This window comes from Stegostoma tigrinum, chromosome 3, assembly GCF_030684315.1.
Source record: "Stegostoma tigrinum isolate sSteTig4 chromosome 3, sSteTig4.hap1, whole genome shotgun sequence".
Lineage (NCBI taxonomy): Eukaryota > Metazoa > Chordata > Chondrichthyes > Orectolobiformes > Stegostomatidae > Stegostoma > Stegostoma tigrinum.
In genome coordinates, this window is record NC_081356.1 from 87,435,682 (window position 1) to 87,456,442 (window position 20,761).

Consider the following 20,761-nt stretch of genomic DNA (forward strand, 5'->3'; position numbering starts at 1 on the left):
TTAAATGTACTCAATGACCCAGCCTCCACAGCCTTCTGTGGCAGTGAATTCCTTAGATGCACCACTCTCTGGCCGAAGAAGTTTCTCCTTATCTCTGTTCTAAAGGTCTACCCTTTACACTAAGGCTGTGCCCTCGGTCCTAGACTCTCCTACCAATGGAAGTATCTTCCCAACATCCATTTTGTCCAGGCCATTCAGTATTCTGAAAGTTTCAATTAGATCGCCCCTCATCCTTCTAAACTCCAATGAGTATAGTCCCAGAGTCCTCAAACGTTCCTCATATGTTAAATTTTCCATTCCTGGGACCATTCTCGTGAACCTCCTCTGAACCCGCTTCAGGGCCAGTACATCCTTCCTGAGATATGGGGCCCAAAACTGCACACAATACTCCAAATGTGGCCTGACCAGAATCTTATGAAGCCTCAGTAGTACATCCTTGCTTTCATATTCAAGTCCTCTCAAAACAAATGCCAACATTGCATTTGCCTTCCTGACTACTGACTCAACCTGCCCTGCAAGTTTACCTTGAGAGATTCTTGGACTAGAACTCCCAAGTCTCTTTGTACTTCAGATTTCTGAATTTTCTCCCCATTTAGAAATTAGTCCATGCATTTATTCTTCTTACCAAAATGCATGACCTCACACTTTCCCATGCTGTACTCCATCTGTCACTTATTTGCCCACTCTCCTAACCTGTCCAAATCCTTCTGAAGCCTTGCCACCTCCTTTATCCCTCCTCTCTACTTTCTGCCAGACAGCCAATCTTCTATCTGCAGGCAACGTTTCATTCTATCTTTTAGCTTTTTAAGGGAGACTGTGTAGTGTACAATGAGAAGTTCACATGCCACTCTCCTACATGGCACAATGGCCTACCAACAGTGGCTGCACATAGTGCTATCTGAATCACAGGATGTTGAAACATTTTAGGGCACAGAGTGGAATCATCACCAGCTCCATACTCTCATACACAAGTGTGGGTATCGTGTGAATGATCTGTGGAGGGTAGGTTTTTTTCCTATCCTAGCAATTTTCTTTTAGCCTCAGTGATGTGTACATTAAAGTGAAATGCATTTGCTGCAGTAATCAATGTGATGATTCAACGATCTGTGATGTCTGATGCTATCTGCAGTCAAGCAGTCAGTTGCTTGTGAGAGATGGGCAATGTTTGGTCATTACAACGTGTTTTATCCTCGGGATGTGTGAAGAGGCTGCTCATCTATCAAATAAGGGTGACTTCACCAGTACTAATACTAAAACAGATATTTTAAAAATATACTGAAAACATATTTACAAAAATGTTAGATTATTTAAAATATATAGTCATTCAAACCACCTATGTACCCTTAGTAGGATTTCCCCTTTTTTCCTTCCAGTATGTCCAAGTACAGTCATGAATTCCACAATGGGGAGATGGAGCCTGATCTGTAGTTCGTCCTGTTGGCCTCAAAGACTTGGCTGGTTGTACTGGGCTTGTTTGAGCCTAGAGGGCCAGGCCTGGTAAGTGTCCCACAAAGATGATGGCACATGTTCTGAACTTGGACTGCTGCAGCCCCTCCCCCAATCTCTTCTCATAGAACCACCCTGTAACTGCTGCACCAGATCAGCCTAGTGAACCTCCGCCACACTCCCTCTATGGCAAGTATATCCTTTCTTAGTTTGGAGACCAAAACTGCATGTAATGCTCTAGGTGAGGTCTCACCAAGGCTCTGTGTAACTTTTGTAAGATATCACTACATTATGAACTCAAATTCCCATGCAAAGAAGGCCTTCCCTGCCCGGTTTTGAGAAGACACAAAAGGAGGGAATGAAAGTGATGAAAGCGGATGAGAGGCATTAGTGATGATGTGGGAGCAGGAGAGGTGCTAAGGTGACCCCAGTGAGTGAGTAGGAAGCATAGAGGACAGGGACGGTTAGTAGTTTAGGACAATGAGGTGGGTGAGTCCAGCAGAGTGGAAACCGTGAGCAGCAGTTTGTAAGCCTTAGCGAAAGCTGTGTTCAGTGGCAGAGTACGAATGAGTGATTGTGATTCTGTAGGTGAGAGGCTATAAGAAAAAATGGTGATAATTCCCCTTTCAAAGCGAGAAAGAACATTGACCCTCTCTTGCATTGCTGGGAACACTTTAAACCCAGCACACTGCACTTATTCAAGCTTTTTGCGCAATCCATGCTAGCGGTGTCTCATGGTATGGCCTTCTTTGCCAGTCTGCAGAAAAAAAAAGCACTGCCTTTTCCACGACCAGCCATCCACCAGCACCACCAAGTCCCAGTTGGCAAAGTGAGAAACTGATTTGCCTTTCTCGGCCATGTCCTGCAGGGTAAGTGCAGGAGGAGAATGTGAAGGGTAGTTCTTGGCTTGCCGCAGCTGAAGTGTGGTCGAACTGGGGTTTAAGTATGATGGCAGTGGCAAAAACATTCCATCTCCTAGCAGCACCTGCAGCCCTCCTACCTGTTGATTTGATGAGCTGATCGCTATAGAAACTAGTTACATAATTATTAAATGGAAAAGCAAACGACTGCAAGACGCCAAGAGAATAATGATATGGGCCATAGCAAACCACTGCCATGAATCTTACCAGGAAAATCACTTTCCCAAAAGAATTGGAAATTCTTTTATTCAGGACATTAATTGCTTTGTAAGGGGCAGATGTCAATTCTACCTATAATATGGTAAAAATTAAACTGCAAGATACTGCAAGAATCCACTGCAACTGGGATTCCTTTGATCTCCTGCCACATTTGTAGCTGAAGACCTTGGGAACTGCTGCAAAACTTTCACCTCGATACATAAACATAAGGTAGAACGTAGCTGTTCACAATATCCTTAAAACTCTGCATTAGTGATTACTTGGAAATTAAACCATCACACATTCACAGAATAAGTTATTTCTGACTACAGAGCTCAAGGAGATGCATTGTTTATAAAAGTAATTGTATTACAACAGTTAAATAACAGAATGAAAAGGTCATACCATAGGCATGTTGGAGAGTGCAATGTGCTGCTTTTCCCTTCTTATCTTAATTGAGAAGTTGGCTTTAAAAGATGGTTCATCAAAACATGGGAAAGCCATTCGTGCTGATGTGGGTTCAAAATGGGTAGATGCAAGAACTCTACAAAAATACAAATAATTCAGAAAATAGTTAAATCCAAATCAAATGAACATAAACCAAATTGAAAGGCTTATTGTTAACTGTATTTGCACTTCTTGTTTGTTCAGTTGGAACTCTTAGCACCTCTTGAACAATGGGAGAACTTAATTAAAATTTCAACTTTATGATGATGCAATCAATCTGCAAAAGATCAAGTAAGAGCCAATAACACCAAGTGCTGAATGTTACATTTTTTTTAACTGAGACTGAGGTTGTGTAGAAGCTTTTGCAATTATATCTGCTATGAGGCCTTGTGAGTTTTCTTGCCATATTTTCTTGCCAAACATAATTCCTGAACTATCTACACCACCCTTATTGCATCCATTACATGAAATTCCAGGCCTATTTTACCATGCACCATGCCTGGAAGAACTCACCACTCAACAGATACTCCAGATTTTATTGGTATCCCTTGTACCCAAACCACCTTTAAATGCCCTTGTACACCTGGACAAACATTCTCAGTCTGAAGCTGCCCTGCAAGGTTTCTGACATTTGCCCTGCAAAATGGTAAACAGGGGGAAATTACTAATCAAATTAGTGGGCAGGAACATAAAGATCCTATTGGGCGGGGTATTGCAGAAGTGGGATTACCTCTTTCCCCAGTACTAGTATAGGACGCTATCACACCAGACCATACCAGGCTAGTCCAAAATTGCCACCCAGGTTTATCATCTGGCGCACCAAAGAAAGAAGATCAATGACATCCCCACTCCAGCACGGCAAGTGCCATCATCATCTCTCTCTATCATTGCAACTGTACCCAACTAACCAAGACACATGCTTTACCAATCTCACTAATGCCTGCAATATCTTCCCTTGCTCACTGTCACCCACCTCATCCCTGATTCCACTGACCCTGCATGCCCTCAGTGCTGCTTATCCTATCGATCGGTACACCTCCTCAACCTGTACCAACAGTGAAAGCCATGTAACTATCTTTCATCTCCCTTAATACTAGCCTCGCTTTGAGTTCTGGAGGAGAGCAGCCAAAGTACAGCAGAAAGAGTCAAGACAGGTGCTGTGCTGCCTATCATTCAGGTCTTTACCTCTAACGTGGGCAGCATCCCGAAACTGACTGCTCTGAGTGACTGACCATGTCCAAGCACCTGAATGATATTAGATGTTGCACTTACAGTGCTGGGATCCTTGGCTCAACAGAGGTCTACTAACAATCACAACAAGCATCCTTCCATTGTGTCAGTGCTAAACAGCAAGGCCAGACAGAAGTATAACTAAGCTTGCAACTCTGCCTGAGGAGCAAAGCACAAAGAGGTAGGGAAAGGCAATGCAGAGCAGGGTTGCTGTGAGCACCCAGGCTGGTTCAGACCGAGTGAGTGCTCTAACAGTGAGTAAAGAACCTGGACATGCCTGGTCCGGTCCACGAGTTTGGGGCATGACCCTGAGTGTAGTGTCCTTGCAGCAATTTTACAAATATAGTTGCTGGTGCAGCCCAAGGTAGATCAATAAAGTGCAGAAGTGTCCTATAAGTTGATGGGAGATGAACCATGAGGATTCTTAGAGGCTGATGCATACTGGATGCTAATGTCCGAGAATGTGACATGCACATAGTCAGTACCTACGAAGTGTGCTCTGAGATGTTGTTGCCTGTTGTCCAAAATGGAAGTTGTTTGGAACATGTAGTGAGCTGAGTGCCTGTTCTGGCTTAGCTGTTTAGTTTGATTGACGTGTTGGTGAGATAATATTGGGACTATCACTCATTTTCTTTCATTTTACTCATTTTTGGTTTGGAACTGTGAGTGGAGGTTGAAAATGGAACTTTTGCTACAGCCCACATCACTCAGACCCCTGTAAAGATTCTGCCCAATGTTTCACATGATAAATAGAAAAAAATGCAAGAAAAATGGAAAAGAAGAGCATGCTAAATGCTCTCATAAATAATGGTTTCTGACATGTGGGGGCAAAAACTCAAATTGGCAGTATCACTGTAAACAAAATCTGCACTACTGTTTGGTAAACTGTTGCATAGTCCTTATCTGCAATATCAATATTCTTTGACATGAAGTCATATCTGCAACTATACACTTGTAACAGTAGATGGAGCTCTGCAAAGATGTCACTCTCTATGCATCTACTTCTATCATATCAATTTTACCAGAGCTTTGCTTAGTGCTAACATTCTGGGAAAAAAAACCGTGGGAGATTAGTTTTACCTTAAATGGATGGCTTAAAATACGCAATGTCTTAAAATTAATCAAGCCTTCCCTTTCATCAGGTGGCCATTAATTCAGGTTTTGATGTCAATTGTCTTGTGGTATATTCTACAACTTTTTTTCTATTGTTATCATGTATAAGCAAGAGTAAATGAAACTTTTCAGAAAAAGTATAGTATTCGGAAGATTTTTATTAAAGGTGGAATATTTGTTCAGTACAAATTTTTTCCAACAATAGCACACTGTTAGTAGCCGAAAGACATTTGTAGAGATCAGTGCAACATGACAGCTGAATAAAATGTATTTCTTTCTGTATGATATGGATTGAAATCAGCTCAGAGGAATAAAATGGAAGTTCATTTTCGTTCATGGCTCTAAAACAAAAATTACCACCTGAATCTAATCAAGAAACAAATAAGCTTTATGCATTTGGCAAAAATAACTGAAACGGGAAATAAGAATAATTGCCTGCTGCAATCAGGAGATTCAGCTATTTAGGTTGGGACATAATGTTGTGGTAATGTAAAGAGAATTCGACATTGTATTTTCTCCACATTCTACCTTATTGCTGGGCAAATATCACTTCAGACATCAAAAAAAAACTCAAACTTTAGAATAACTAAACTTTAAAGTCAATAGTCACAAATACCACTTTTTTATAAGTAAAATGCCTGTTTTCAAATACCTGCTTTGACCTGACAAAGTACTTCCTGAAATAAGTTCACTTTTATAGATGGTTAGTTGTCAAAATTCAGATTATGTCATTATTAGAAGGTGCTGGGGAAGCCGTAAGGTCTGAAGGTGAATAAATTGCCTGGATCAGATGGACTATGCCCCAGAATTCTTAAAGAGATAGTTTAGGAGATTGCAGAAGCATTGTAGATGATTACTGGTGTCAGGGATAGTCCCAGGGATCTGAAAAATGCCTAATTAAATGTGCCTGTTTAAGAAGGGCAGGGAGGGAGATGACAAGATGCTATGGGCTGGTTGGCCTGACCTTAGTCATTCGTAAGATTTTAGAGTCCATTATTAAGAATGAGATTGCAGAGTATTTAGAAGTGCATGTTAATATAGGGCAGAATCACCACAGCTTCAGCAAGAGGAGGGCATGCATATATTAGAACTCCTTGAGGAGGCAATGAACAAGCGGAGAATCAGTGGATATCATCTATTTGGATTTCCAAAAGGCCTTTGACAAGGTGCCACACAGGAGGCTGCTAAAAAAGGTAAGAACACATTGTGTTAAAGGCAAGTTACTGGTATTGATAGAGGATTAGCTGTCTGGTGGAAAGCAAAGAGTGGGAATAAAGGGGTCTTTTACATATATGTCAGCCAGTGAGTAGTGAAATTCCACAGGTGGCTGTGTTGGCACCGCAACTATTCATTATACATTAACGATCTGGAAGAAGGAACTGAGGGTGTTGTTACTAAGTTTGCAGATGACACAAAAATAGTTGAAGAGACAGGCAGTTTTCAGGAAACAGGGAGGCTGCAGAAGATCTTAGGGAGGCTAGGAAAGCTGGCAAAGAGCAGCAGATGGCATACAATGTGGTTAAGTGTGAGGCCATGCACTTCAGGAGTTAAATTAGAAGCACAGACTATTTTCTAAATAGGGGTAGGCTTTGGAAATGGGAAGACAGTCCTAGTTCAGGATTCTGTTAAGCTTAACAAAGCAGATTCAGTTGGCAGTTGGGAAGGCAAATGTACTATTAGCATGAATTTCAAGGCATCTAGAATACAAGAGCAGAGGTGTACTGCTGAGGCTGTATAAGACTCTAGTCAGGCTGCATTTGGGCTGTTGTGAGCAGTTATAGATCCTCTATCTAAGGAATGATATACTGGCATTGGAAGTGTCCAGAGGAGGTTTACAAGTATGATTCCAGGGATGAAGGGCCTGTCATATCAGGAGCAGTTGAGGACTGTGAGTCTGTAATTGATGGAGTTTAGACAGATGGGGGGTGGGGGGAAGAGGGAGGTGATATGATTGAAACTTACAAAACACTGAGAGGTGTGGACAGAATAGACACGGAGAAGGTATTTCCATTAATAGGCGAGATTAGGACCTAAGGGCACAGCCTCAGTGTGAAGCGATGACTCTTTAGAACTGAGAGGAGGATGAATTTCTTCAGCCAAAAGCTGAAGGCCAAATCATTGAGTGTATTTAAGGCAAAGATAAATAAGTTCTTGATTGGAAAGGTGATCAGGTTACTGGGAGAAGTCAGAAGAATGGGATCATGAAACATATCAGCCATGATTGCATAGCAGGTTAGGTTCAATGGGCTGAACGGCCTGGATCTGCACCTATATCTGCGTTCATATTAATGAAAGTGGTTGCTTTGGATATATTCAGTAAAATGTGACAACATACTTCTCTAGTTAATCGTGCAGACATATTTGCATCAAAAAGTGCATGGATGATTGTTTGTGTTTATCCCTTTATGTTCAAAAGTATCTACTGATATTCTGAAAGTAGTCAAATATCAAGTCAGCCTTTAGGTATAATTCCCTGTGTTTATATAATGAATCAACTAGAATCTACACTAAATTAAACCCCTGAAGGAGATATTTACATGAACAGATATGAAACATATTCCATTTTAAGATAAAGTATTCAATAAATCTTAGTTGTCATGTAATTTTATTTTCGATATTCTCAAACTTGGGGTCTTCATATTGAAATTAAATTTCAGGGTTTAAAGCTGGAGTATGTTGGGCCACCTCCTGTGCTCATGGGTGTCGAATTTCATGATATTTACCAAAAACCATTTTTCGGGAATCTATGAGTGAAACACATTAATCATTTTTTGGGTTTCCTTTTCTAATAATCTCAAATGGCAACAAAATATTCATAAATCTACATTAAAGTTATGTGGCTAAATTAATGTTGAGAAATAAAGATATTTTGTAACAATACTATATAATATTACAGTTTGGCACTTTGGAGAATTACCAACAGTTTCTATAGTGAAATGTGTTAATAGCTTACCTTGTTTTACCGTCTGGTGTTTGATAGCTACTTTTGTAAAAACCATAGAAGCCATCAGATAAATTGGCTGTATAGTAGATATTAATAATATACGTCTCTCCACTAGCCAAAGGCTTGGCATTTTCTAGTGCAATTTGCTCATATGGTGGGTATTCCAAAATGTACAAGTTGCTTTCTGGATGGGTGGTCTCATCATTTGTTAACGCAATAGTTGCCTTTATGATTTCCAGGTGTTTGCTATGGAGAATGATGGAGCTTGTTTCTTGCAGGACAAATATCTGAATCTTAGCTAATCCAGTGAAGTTTAGAGTTGTCAAATTTGGATGTATCAGAAGATCATAATGGACTGGCGTGATCCTATCAGGTAGCCTCATCTTATTCCATGGAAATTTCTGACCATTAGTAGCTGAAGGAAAATCTCCACTATCCTGGTCACTAATGCAGAGCATGACCTGGCACAGCAATCCAAGAGTGAGGATCAATAGCTTCTGTTTCAACAGCATTCTCCAAACTACAAGAGAATCTGAAAATTCAAAAAAATTCTATGATTAAAGCACAAAGTTAGCAATTTGAATTAATAGTATAGTAATATATTCTGCAAGTTATGCAATCCAGTTGAATAGACTACTGCCAGAAAATTAGAAAACATGGTAGACTCTGTACAGCTTAAAGTAATGCACATTTTACTAAAGTTTAAGATAACCTTTGATATTACGACCAAATAACTAGTGGATTAACGCACTGCACTAGTGATTGTCGAACTCCTGTGCTAGCAACCATATTGTATCTATTATAAAAGAAATCTAAACTGTTTGACTAGTGCACTTCCTGCAGTTACTGCTGCAGCCATTGTCTATCTTCTTGGTGTCTTGACCGTATAATACAGTGCAATGACTAGAAGCTTCCAACCCCTCAACCATTTTACTGTTTCTTACCTCTCTCTCTCAATTCTTGTTTGTTCCAAAACTATTGAGACTTTTGCAACCTCATCTTGACAATGATTACTTCCTGATTCACTACACTTTCACTGATTCTCATTTCGACCTGAGTGTTTAATGCACTATGCAAATTAATTTCAAACTCCCAGTACTAAATCAAATGTTCTGAATTTGAAGGTATATTTTTGTTATTTCACAATATAGATAATTTACAAAAAGAGAACTGAATCTAATACCTATCCAGCGAGAGTTTCTGACTTTGCAGGACTTGAATTACCTGTTTGTGGGTCTGCTTTTTTGTGGCCAATTAATGATTACTTATTCAAATTTTGGGAAGATCTACCTTCAGAATTAATAAATGAAAGTGGTACACAAATTCATTCTCTACTTTATAAGTCTGAAAACAGAATATTAATTTTGCACAACTTATTTTTTCAAAAAAAGCTTGAGCAATTGCTTTGATTTTTGTGGAATGTATTTTGTCACAAATTGTAAACATGTAAAGATTTTTGAACTATTGCAGTCATCTATAATGTGTTAAAGTCTTGAATTTATCATGGACTTCTATTTTTCATAATTACTTTCTGCTTGCACACTTACCACAATGCAGAAAAAGAAATCTACCATTAAGAAATAGCTATGAAAAGAACCAAGCCTGCAAGCCCAGTCAAGAGAACATACCAATTGATTAAAACACTTATTGAAAGATTACCAATATGTTTTATCAGCAACTTACATTTATAAAGGCCAACATAGCACTTCAAATTAAATAAAATACAACAAAATTATATATTTCACAATAAATTTAGATTGTGTGTTTTACTAAATTAAATATAATATTCCTTTAAGTCCTCAGCTCCTTACCAAAGGCCTTAGCTTCATGAGAAATGGGAGTTGACCATATGTGGCCCCTTGAGCCTTCCCTGTGGACCATCTTCTATCTTAAGTTCATTTTCATGTTGTGTCCTCATATCCCTCGTTTCCCTTGGTATCCAAACATTTATCAATTTTAGTCCTGAATTTACTGAAAGCTGCCATTTGAGATAAAAATAGCCCAAAGTTTCCCTCTAACCATCTAACGCTATCTATCTAAGTAAAGAAGTTTCTCCTCATCTCAGTTCTAAATAGCTGGTTTTCCAGCATCTAACCTATCAAACTCTGTGAAGAACTATGCAGGACAGGAACAGGCCCTTTGGCCTTCCAAGCCTGTGCCAACACATCCTGCCCTTCCATATTAAAACTGTCTTCACTTACAGGATCTATATCCGTCTATTCCCTTCCTATTCATGTGTTTGTCCAGGTGTTTCTTGAATGCTGCTATTGTATCTGCTTCTACCACCTCCTCTGCCAGTGTGTTCCAGGCACTCGCCACCCTCTGTGTGAAAAACATGCCTCACGCTTCTCTTTTAAACCTCCCCTCTTGCATCTTGAACCTGTGTACCCCAGTAATTGACCCCTCCACCCTGGGAAAAAGCCTCATAGTTTCCACTCTATCTATGCCATTCACAATCTTATAAATTTCTATCAGGTCACCCCTCAACCTGTAGCGTTCCAGTAGAAATAAGCCCAGTCCATCCATCCTTTCTTCATACCTAAAATCCCCCAGAGCAGGCAACATCTTGGTAAACCTTTGCTATATCCAAGAGCAGCAATCACAGTCAGATCTGGACTCAACTTTAGACATATTTGGAGGCCTCAAAAATATGCAATGCATTTTCAATACAGTAGAATCCTCAGCGTAGGTTTGGCAGAGTTTGGTCTGATCTTGTGAGAAAGGTGTGTAAACTGGTTCAGTCTGGAGTGAGAGGTTGGGGGTGGCAGGTTCGTGGTGGGTCTTTGGAAAGAAGTGTGAGTGATTGAGAATTCGGGTAGTGATTGGAGGATCAGTTTTAACATTAGCCACAGGTGAAAGCAGGTTTTACTCCTGCCAATTTTTCAAAGCTGACTATTCAGATATGTCAGTCAGAATCATTTGAAGTCTCCAACTCTAACTTTAAGCTGGGGCCTTTTCCTAAGGAAATTGCCCATTGAAAGATTCAACTCCCCAGCAATTACTATGAGATCAATCAATTGGAACTTCCAATGCATCTTTCAGGATACATCCGATCTCCAACTATCCAGAGACTAGAAGATCTGGTGCTATGTATTTCTGTGGGATTAACCTCTTGCATCGAAACACCAGAAAATATAATTCAATTTTATTCAATCTTGTCTCATGCACCACCTCTCTCATCCCAAAAAATCAGTTTCATGTTGTTCTCTTTCTTAGGTAAGCATAAGGAGACTAAACCAATGGATAATATTTCAGATGTTCTTTGCTTTTCTAACTGCTTGTTATATCTGCATGTCTTTCTGTCATTCATGAACAAAAGCTCCCAAATCTTCTTAATAACAATATTTATCATAGAACCGTAGAATCCCGACAGTGTGGAAGCAGGCCATTCAGTCCACTGAGTCTGCACCAAACCTCTGAAGAGTAGCCCACGAAGGCTCATCCCTAGAGTATTCCTGAAACCCTGCATTTCCCATGGCTAATCCACCTAATCTGCACATCCCCGGACACTATGGGCAATTTATCACGGCCAATCCACCTAACCTGCACTTCTTCAGACAGTTGGAGGAAACCAGAGCACCTGGAGGAAACCCATGCAGACATGGGGAGAATGTGCAAACACTGTACAGAAAGCCACCCAAAGGTGGAATCAAACCTGGATCCCTGGAGCTATGAGGCAGTAGTGCTAACCACTGAGCTATTGTGCTAATTCCATTTACTAATGTGATGACTTTTAAAAAGAATTTTGTTTCCATATAATCTTACATTTCCCTATATAATAATCCACCTGCCATTTCCTTTCTCACTCACTTCAACTGATTCTATTTCTTCTTAGAGATATTTTTGCCCAAAGCAAAGACATGGATTGTAGAAAGTTAATTTTGCACCTGAGCAAGTATAACAAGAAAAACTCTGCATTTATATAATAGCTTTTGCAACCTCTGTAAAACAACCTCTGTTCCTGGAAGTGATTTCCTGCTCTGGGGTTCTAAATCCAGCAGAAATCTTACCAGCAGCTAATCAGCTGCCTGGTTGCCAAAAGATCCTGTAGGCTTTCCTACCAGAGAAAGCCACAGATTTCCTTCCTGGGAACTCTCCAACAATCTGAGAATAGCAAAATGCCAGCTCCTACTGTCCTTACTGAGTTTGAGTCATATTTCCTCAACAAAACAAACCTGGGGAACCTCCCAAACACTGGGTTTGGTTCGGATCTTTCAGGATTTATTGATACTTTCCAAAATATGAAGATTATATTTAGCAATCGAAGTGTCTAACTGAATTAACTGATATACAGAGATCTTGACATAGTTTATAAACCAATTCTAAAAGAATTGAAGATAATAAAATGTGAGGCTGGATGAACACAGCAGGCCAAGCAGCATCTCAGGAGCACAAAAGCTGACGTTTCGGGCCTAGACCCTTCATCAGAGAGGGGGATGGGGGGAGGGAACTGGAATAAATAGGGAGAGAGGGGGAGGCAGACCGAAGATGGAGAGTAAAGAAGATAGGTGGAGAGAGTGTAGGTGGGGAGGTAGGGAGGGGATAGGTCAGTCCAGGGAAGACGGACAGGTCAAGGAGGTGGGATGAGGTTAGTAGGTAGCTGGGGGTGTGGCTTGGGGTGGGAGGAAGGGATGGGTGAGAGGAAGAACCGGTTAGGGAGGCAGAGACAGGTTGGACTGGTTTTGGGATGCAGTGGGTGGGGGGGAAGAGCTGGGCTGGTTGTGTGGTGCAGTGGGGGGAGGGGACAAACTGGGCTGGTTTAGGGATGCAGTAGGGGAAGGGGAGATTTTGAAACTGGTGAAGTCCACATTGATACCATATGGCTGCAGGGTTCCCAGGCGGAATATGAGTTGCTGTTCCTGCAACCTTCGGGTGGCATCATTGTGGCAGTGCAGGAGGCCCATGATGGACATGTCATCAAGAGAATGGGAGGGGGAGTGGAAATGGTTTGCGACTGGGAGGTGCAGTTGTTTGTTGCGAACTGAGCGGAGGTGTTCTGCAAAGCGGTCCCCAAGCCTCCGCTTGGTTTCCCCAATGTAGAGGAAGCCGCACCGGGTACAGTGGATGCAGTATACCACATTGGCAGATGTGCAGGTGAACCTCTGCTTAATGTGGAAAGTCATCTTGGGGCCTGGGATGGGGGTGAGGGAGGAGGTGTGGGGACAAGTGTAGCATTTCCTGCGGTTGCAGGGGAAGGTGCCGGGTGTGGTGGGGTTGGAGGGCAGTGTGGAGCGAACAAGGGAGTCACGGAGAGAGTGGTCTCTCCGGAAAGCAGACAGGGGAGGGGATGGAAAAATGTCTTGGGTGGTGGGGTCGGATTGTAAATGGCGGAAGTGTCGGAGGATAATGCGTTGTATCCGGAGGTTGGTAGGGTGGTGTGTGAGAACGAGGGGGATCCTCTTGGGGCGGTTGTGGCGGGGGCGGGGTGTGAGGGATGTGTCGCGGGAAATGCGGGAGACGCGGTCAAGGGCGTTCTCGATCACCGTGGGGGGAAAGTTGCGGTCCTTAAAGAACTTGGACATCTGGGATGTGCGGGAGTGGAATGTCTTATCGTGGGAGCAGATGCGGCGGAGGCGGAGGAATTGGGAATAGGGGATGGAATTTTTGCAGGAGGTGGGTGGGAGGAGGTGTATTCTAGGTAGCTGTGGGAGTCGGTGGGCTTGAAATGGACATCAGTTACAAGCTGGTTGCCTGAGATGGAGACTGAGAGGTCCAGGAAGGTGAGGGATGTGCTGGAGATGGCCCAGGTGAACTGAAGGTTGGGGTGGAAGGTGTTGGTGAAGTGGATGAACTGTTCGAGCTCCTCTGGGGAGCAAGAGGCGGCGCCGATACAGTCATCAATGTACCGGAGGAAGAGGTGGGGTTTGGGGCCTGTGTAGGTGCGGAAGAGGGACTGTTCCACGTAACCTACAAAGAGGCAGGCATAGCTGGGGCCCATGCGGGTGCCCATGGCCACCCCCTTAGTCTGTAGGAAGTGGGAGGAGTCAAAAGACAAGTTGTTGAGTGTGAGGACGAGTTCAGCTAGGCGGATGAGAGTGTCGGTGGAGGGGGCCTGGTCGGGCCCGCGGGACAGGAAGAAGCGGAGGGCCTTGAGGCCATCTCCATGCGGAATGCAGGTGTACAGGGACTGGACGTCCATGGTGAATATGAGGTGTTGGGGGCCAGGGAATTGGAAGTCCTGGAGGAGGTGGAGGGCGTGGGTGGTGTCACGGACGTAGGTGGGGAGTTCCTGGACCAAAGGGGAGAAAATGGAGTCCAGATAGGTGGAGATGAGTTCGGTGGGGCAGGAGCAGGCTGAGACGATGGGTCGACCAGGGCAGGCAAGTTTGTGGATTTTGGGAAGGAGATAGAAACGGGCCGTGCGGGGTTGGGGAACAATGAGGTTGGAGGCTGTGGGTGGGAGGTCCCCTGAGGTGATGAGGTCGTGAATGGTGTTGGAGATGATGGTTTGGTGCTCGAGTGTGGGATCATGATCGAGGAGGCGGTAGGAGGTGGCCCATTCCCCTACTGCATCCCTAAACCAGCCCAGTTCATCCCCTCCCCCCACTGCACCACACAACCAGCCCAGCTCTTCCCCCCCACCCAATGCATCCCAAAACCAGTCCAACCTGTCTCTGCCTCCCTAACCGGTTCTTCCTCTCACCCATCCCTTCCTCCCACCCCAAGCCGCACCCCCAGCTACCTACTAACCTCATCCCACCTCCTTGACCTGTCCGTCTTCCCTGGACTGACCTATCCCCTCCCTACCTCCCCACCTACACTCTCTCCACCTATCTTCTTTACTCTCCATCTTCGGTCTGCCTCCCCCTCTCTCCCTATTTATTCCAGTTCCCTCCCCCCATCCCCCTCTCTGATGAAGGGTCTAGGCCCGAAACGTCAGCTTTTGTGCTCCTGAGATGCTGCTTGGCCTGCTGTGTTCATCCAGCCTCACATTTTATTATCTTGGAATCTCCAGCATCTGCAGTTCCCATTATCTCTAAAAGAATTGAGATTACTCCCACCCATGTCCTGTCAGATCTGTGGTGCCACTTTCTCCTCATCCTAAACAGTTACTAGTAATCCACACCTATTCTACATTCAATTGCTCACTCTTGTTATATCTCAGATTTCCAGGTCTAGTCCAAAAACCTGGCCAGTGCTACTAAAGCTGAAGTTTCTTTGATTGTTACAGCTTCATGCTTGACAACTACTAGCAGTTGTGGGGCTCTTGTGGTGCAGTCAGAAAGTATCTACCTTTTGGCCAGGGGTCTAGGTTCAAGTCTCACCTCAGGACGTGTTGGCCATAGAGTTGTGTTATAACAGATCTAAATAGCTAGCTGGACAAAAAAAACACTGTTTATTGGGTTTTATTGTGGACCAGTGATAGTGTCCCTAACAGATTCAAGTCCTACCAATCATAGAGGTGTGTCCTAGCTTCTAAGGAAACCATTTGTGGAAATCTATCAAATACATTTTGGAATGCAAAGCAGACAGTGTTGTAGGGTTTACCACAGTTTACTTGTGTTGTCACTCTAAATTTAGCAGTAATTGCTTTAACATCTCAAACTTCTGTAAAGAGAGATTTCAGTCATAAACAATGGGCAGAATTTTGTGCAGTCAGGTGTCTTGCCTGTTGGCTGGAGAATCTGAGACCAACCCACAGTGCCCTTTGCAGGAAGGCCCCCAAATTACAGGACAATCAGGCTGTGGTGAGGCCACTGGAAAGCATTTCCCTGGAATCAGGGCCCGGGGGCATAGAGATTAGATTAGATTCCCTACAGTGTGCAAACAGGCCCTTCAGCCCAACAAGGCCACACCGCCCATTGCAACATCCCACCCAGACCCATTCCCCTATAACCCATACACCCCTGTACACTACGGGCAATTTAGTATGGCCAATCCACGCAGCCTGCACATCTTTGGACTGTGGGAGGAAACCAGGCCACCCGCAGAAAACCCATGCAGACACGGGGACAATGTGCAATCACCTATAGGCCCCATAGATCAGACAATGACAGCTCACATCAGGCACCACCACTGAGGTGATGTGGCTACTGCCTTAAGGTCAAACTGGTAGAGGACTCCAGCTTCTGGTAAGCAATGGCATGGGCAAAGCTTTGTGAGATGCAGATCATGAGAAGTGTGCTATAGGTGGATTGACAGCAAGGCAGGTAGCTGGCTGTGAGATTCCCCTCCCCCACTCTGATATATTGTCCCAAACTCAGGCATAATTGCCTTTGATTGAAGGTCACAATCCAAAGCTGACAAAACATCCCACATTGTCTGAGGAAGGGTCACCGGACCCAAAATGTTAACTCTCATTTCTCTCCACAGATGCTGCCAGACCTGCTGAGCTTTTCCAGAAACTTCTGTTTCTGTTTCAAACATCCCACATAGTTTAACTTGTTGTGCATGGTGACGGGTCCACCAGCAGCTGGATTAATCCTACTAGTTGGTGGGATTAATCACTCACTTAAAGACCACACTTGGCAGCAAGGCAGGAATGTCAACTAGGGACTTTCCAGCTCAGAGCATAATTGTGGTGGAGATTTTAAGGCAGCAGGATTCAGGTTTGCCTCCAAGCTTGGTGCCAAACAGAGTAGAAGACTCTGCTCAACAGGTCCATTTGCACTCTAAGGTATGGTACTCTCGATATGATCTATGTGCTGTTAACATTTACACCTTCTCAAGGGCAATCAGGGTCGGGCAGTAAATGCTAGCAAAGTCAGTGTCATCCAGGTTCCATGAAAGAGTACAAAGATATACCATAAATTAAACCTCTACAGCAAATGCTGTAATTGATTATACCCAAGATTATTTGTATTATTTAGCCTTACTTTAAAATCGAATAAACAAGCATCTGCGACTTATTCAATTTTTAAATTACAATATTGAAGTAGCATATGACACCTTTATCCAATCATCTGCAAAACAACAAGAATCTTTTATTTACAAGATAATAAAATGTGAGGCTGGATGAACACAGCAGGCCAAGCAGCATCTCAGGAGCACTAAAGCTGACGTTTCGGGCCTAGACCCTTCATCAGAGAGGGGGATGGGGAGAGGGTTCTGGAATAAATAGGGAGAGAGGGGGAGGCGGACCGAAGATGGAGAGAAAAGAAGATAGGTGGAGAGAGTACAGGTGGGGAGGTAGGGAGGGGATAGGTCAGTCCAGGGAAGACGGACAGGTCAAGGAGGTGGGATGAGGTTAGTAGGTAGATGGGGGTGCGGCTTGGGGTGGGAGGAAGGGATGGGTGAGAGGAAGAACAGGTTAGGGAGGCAGAGACAGGTTGGACTGGTTTTGGGATGCAGTGGGTGGAGGGGAAGAGCTGGGCCGGTTGTGTGGTGCAGTGGGGGGAGGGGACAAACTGGGCTGGTTTAGGGATGCAGTAGGGGAAGGGGAGATTTTGAAACTGGTGAAGTCCACATTGATACCATTAGGCTGCAGGGTTCCCAGGCGGAATATGAGTTGCTGTTCCTGCAACCTTCGGGTGGCATCATTGTGGCACTGCAGGAGGCCCATGATGGACATGTCATCTAAAGAATGGGAGGGGGAGTGGAAATGGTTTGCGACTGGGAGGTGCAGTTGTTTGTTGCGAACTGAGTGGAGGTGTTCTGCAAAGCGGTCCCCAAGCCTCCGCTTGGTTTCCCCAATGTACAGGAAGCCACACCGGGTACAGTGGATGCAGTATACCACATTGGCAGATGTGCAGGTGAACCTCTGCTTAATGTGGAATGTCATCTTGGGGCCTGGGATAGGGGTGAGGGAGGAGGTGTGGGGGCAAGTGTTGCATTTCCTGCGGTTGCAGGGGAAGGTGCCGGGTATGGTGGGGTTGGAGGGCAGTGTGGAGCGAACAAGGGAGTCACGGAGAGACTGGTCTCTCTGGAAAGCAGACAGGGGTGGGGTCGGATTGTAGATGGCGGAAGTGTCGGAGGATGATGCGTTGTATCCGGAGGTTGGTGGGGTGGTGTGTGAGAACGAGGGGGATCCTCTTTTGGCGGTTGTGGCGGGGGCAGGGTGTGAGGGATGTGTTGCGGGAAATGCGGGAGACGCGGTCAAGGTCATTCTCGATCACTGTGGGGAGAAAGTTGCGGTCCTTGAAGAACTTGGACATCTGGGATGTGCAGGAGTGGAATTCTTGTCGTGGGAGCAGATGCGGTGGAGGCGGAGGAATTGGGAATAGGGGAAGGAATTTTTGCAGGAGGGTGGGTGGGAGGAGGTGTATTCTAGGTAGCTGTGGGAGTCGGTGTTTCATTTCCCGCAACACATCCCTCACACCCCGCCAACGCCACAACCGCCAAAAGAGGATCCCCCTCGTTCTCACACACCACCCCACCAACCTCCGGATACAACGCATCATCCTCCGACACTTCCGCCATCTACAATCCGACCCCACCACCTAAGACATTTTTCCATCCCCACCCCTGTCTGCTTTCCGGAGAGACCACTCTCTCCTGACTCCCTTGTTCGCTCCACACTGCCCTCCAACCCCACCACACCCGGCACCTTCCCCTGCAACCGCAGGAAATGCTACACTTGCCCCCACACCTCCTCCCTCACCCCTATCCCAGGCCCCAAGATGACATTCCACATTAAGCAGAGGTTCACCTGCACATCTGCCAATGTGGTATACTGCATCCACTGTACCCGGTGTGGATTTCTCTACATTGGGGAAACCAAGCGGAGGCTTGGGGACCGCTTTGCAGAACACCTCCGCTCAGTCCGCAACAAACAACTGCGCCTCCCAGTCGCAAACCATTTCCAATCACCCTCCCATTCTTTAGATGACATGTCCATCATGGGCCTCCTGCAGTGCCACAATGATGCCACCCGAAGGTTGCAGGAACAGCAACTCATATTCCGCCTGGGAACCCTGCAGCCTCATGGTATCAATGTGGACTTCACCAGTTTCAAAATCTCCCCTTCCCCCACCGCATCCCTAAACCAGCCAGGCTCTTCCCCTCCACCCACTGCATCCCAAAACCAGTCCAACCTGTCCCTGCCTCCCTAACCCGTTCTTCCTCTCACCCGTCTCTTCCTCCCACCCCTAGCCGCACCCCCATCTACCTACTAATACCATCCCACCTCCTTGACCTGTCCGTCTTCCCTGGACTGACCTATCCCCTCCCTACCTCCCCACCTATACTCTCTCCACCTATCTTCTTTTCTCTCCATCTTCGGTCCGCCTCCCCTTCTCTCCCTATTTATTCCAGAACCCTCACCCCATCTCCCTCTCTGATGAAGGGTCTAGGCCTGAAACGTCAGCTTTTGTGCTCCTGAGATGCTGCTTGGCCTGCTGTGTTCATCCAGCCTCACATTTTGTTATCTTGGATTCTCCAGCATCTGCAGTTCCCATTATCTCTGATCTTTTATTTACAATTATTTTGAACACCTTAACTATTACTCATCCTCTAATGAGCGAAACCATCGGCCTAGGAATAAGTCAATGAAGTACATTATGACCCATGCGTCGCATTGGCGTTTATTTTACAAAAAAATCGTCCAAAGGAGCCAAGAACAGAACTTGTGCTACAATTATGAAGAGTCAACGCTCCACTTCGTACAAAAACTAATTCTTACTTCACTTGCAATTCCTTGAGCCACACAAACTCGTAACTCGATTTAAATCCTTATTCTCAGAGACCCGCCATTCAATTTCACTCAGCGAGCTGTGAACACTTTTATTTTCACTTTCGGCTACCGAACCCGATCACCCGGATTTACAGTTTCTTGCGCAAGTTTTTTTTTAAAGTTGGCTTACCAACAATACATATTTCCAAATACATGGTTAAATTTAAATAGCTATATTTATTGAGGTGAAGTTGAAAGATTGGCGAGGTATTAACAAGCTCTGAGAGTGGAACCCAGCTCAGCTCAGGCAAAAAACGGGGAAGCGGCACATGAAGTGCTTGTTAGCTTTATTCCTGTGGCGATCAGCCTCCGCAAAGCTAAAAGATGAGGATTAATATGCTAATTGCTTGTGCCAAACTCCTGCATCGAGCAGACTGAGGTTACTATATAAAAATAGTACTGTACGGAAGGAAGGTTCGGACAGATTTACTTCCCATTCTCGCTTTGTCTAACAGCGGGATGGTTGGCCGGGGAAAAGGAGGAGCCTGTAGGCACACTGTATCATTAAACTGGCGCGGCGATCCGACCTCATCCTTTACAAGAGCCAGGATGTGCCTAAGTTCTGGAGATGGAGGAACACAGCAGGCCAGGCTGCATCAAAGATCAGGAAAGCTGACGTTTCGCGTCTGGCCCCTTCTTCAGGAAACTCTTACTTATGCTGTGTGAGTGATAATGGGAACTGCAGATGCTGGAGAATCCAAGATAAAAAAATGTGAGGCTGGATGAACACAGCAGGCCCAGCAGCATCTCAGGAGCACAAAAGCTGACGTTTCGGGCCTAGACCCTTCATCAGAGAGGGGGATTGGGTGAGGGTTCTGGAATAAATAGGGAGAGAGGGGGAGGCGGACCGAA

The 20,761-nt window shown here is 44.6% G+C and overlaps 1 protein-coding gene across 1 annotated transcript in view; it reads right to left on the bottom strand.

Annotated features, from left to right (window-relative positions):
- erap2 (endoplasmic reticulum aminopeptidase 2) overlaps positions 1-19,969 on the bottom strand; it is a 71,454-nt gene extending 51,485 nt beyond the window's left edge. The window contains exons 1-3 of the mRNA XM_048526895.2: positions 19,859-19,969; positions 8,308-8,830; positions 2,970-3,108 (exon numbers count right to left, since the gene is read on the bottom strand). Of these exons, the coding sequence (XP_048382852.1) occupies positions 2,970-3,108; positions 8,308-8,810 (642 nt within the window). The 5' untranslated portion in view covers positions 8,811-8,830; positions 19,859-19,969. The remainder of the gene's footprint in view (positions 1-2,969; positions 3,109-8,307; positions 8,831-19,858) is intronic.
- Positions 19,970-20,761: the final 792 nt, after the last annotated feature.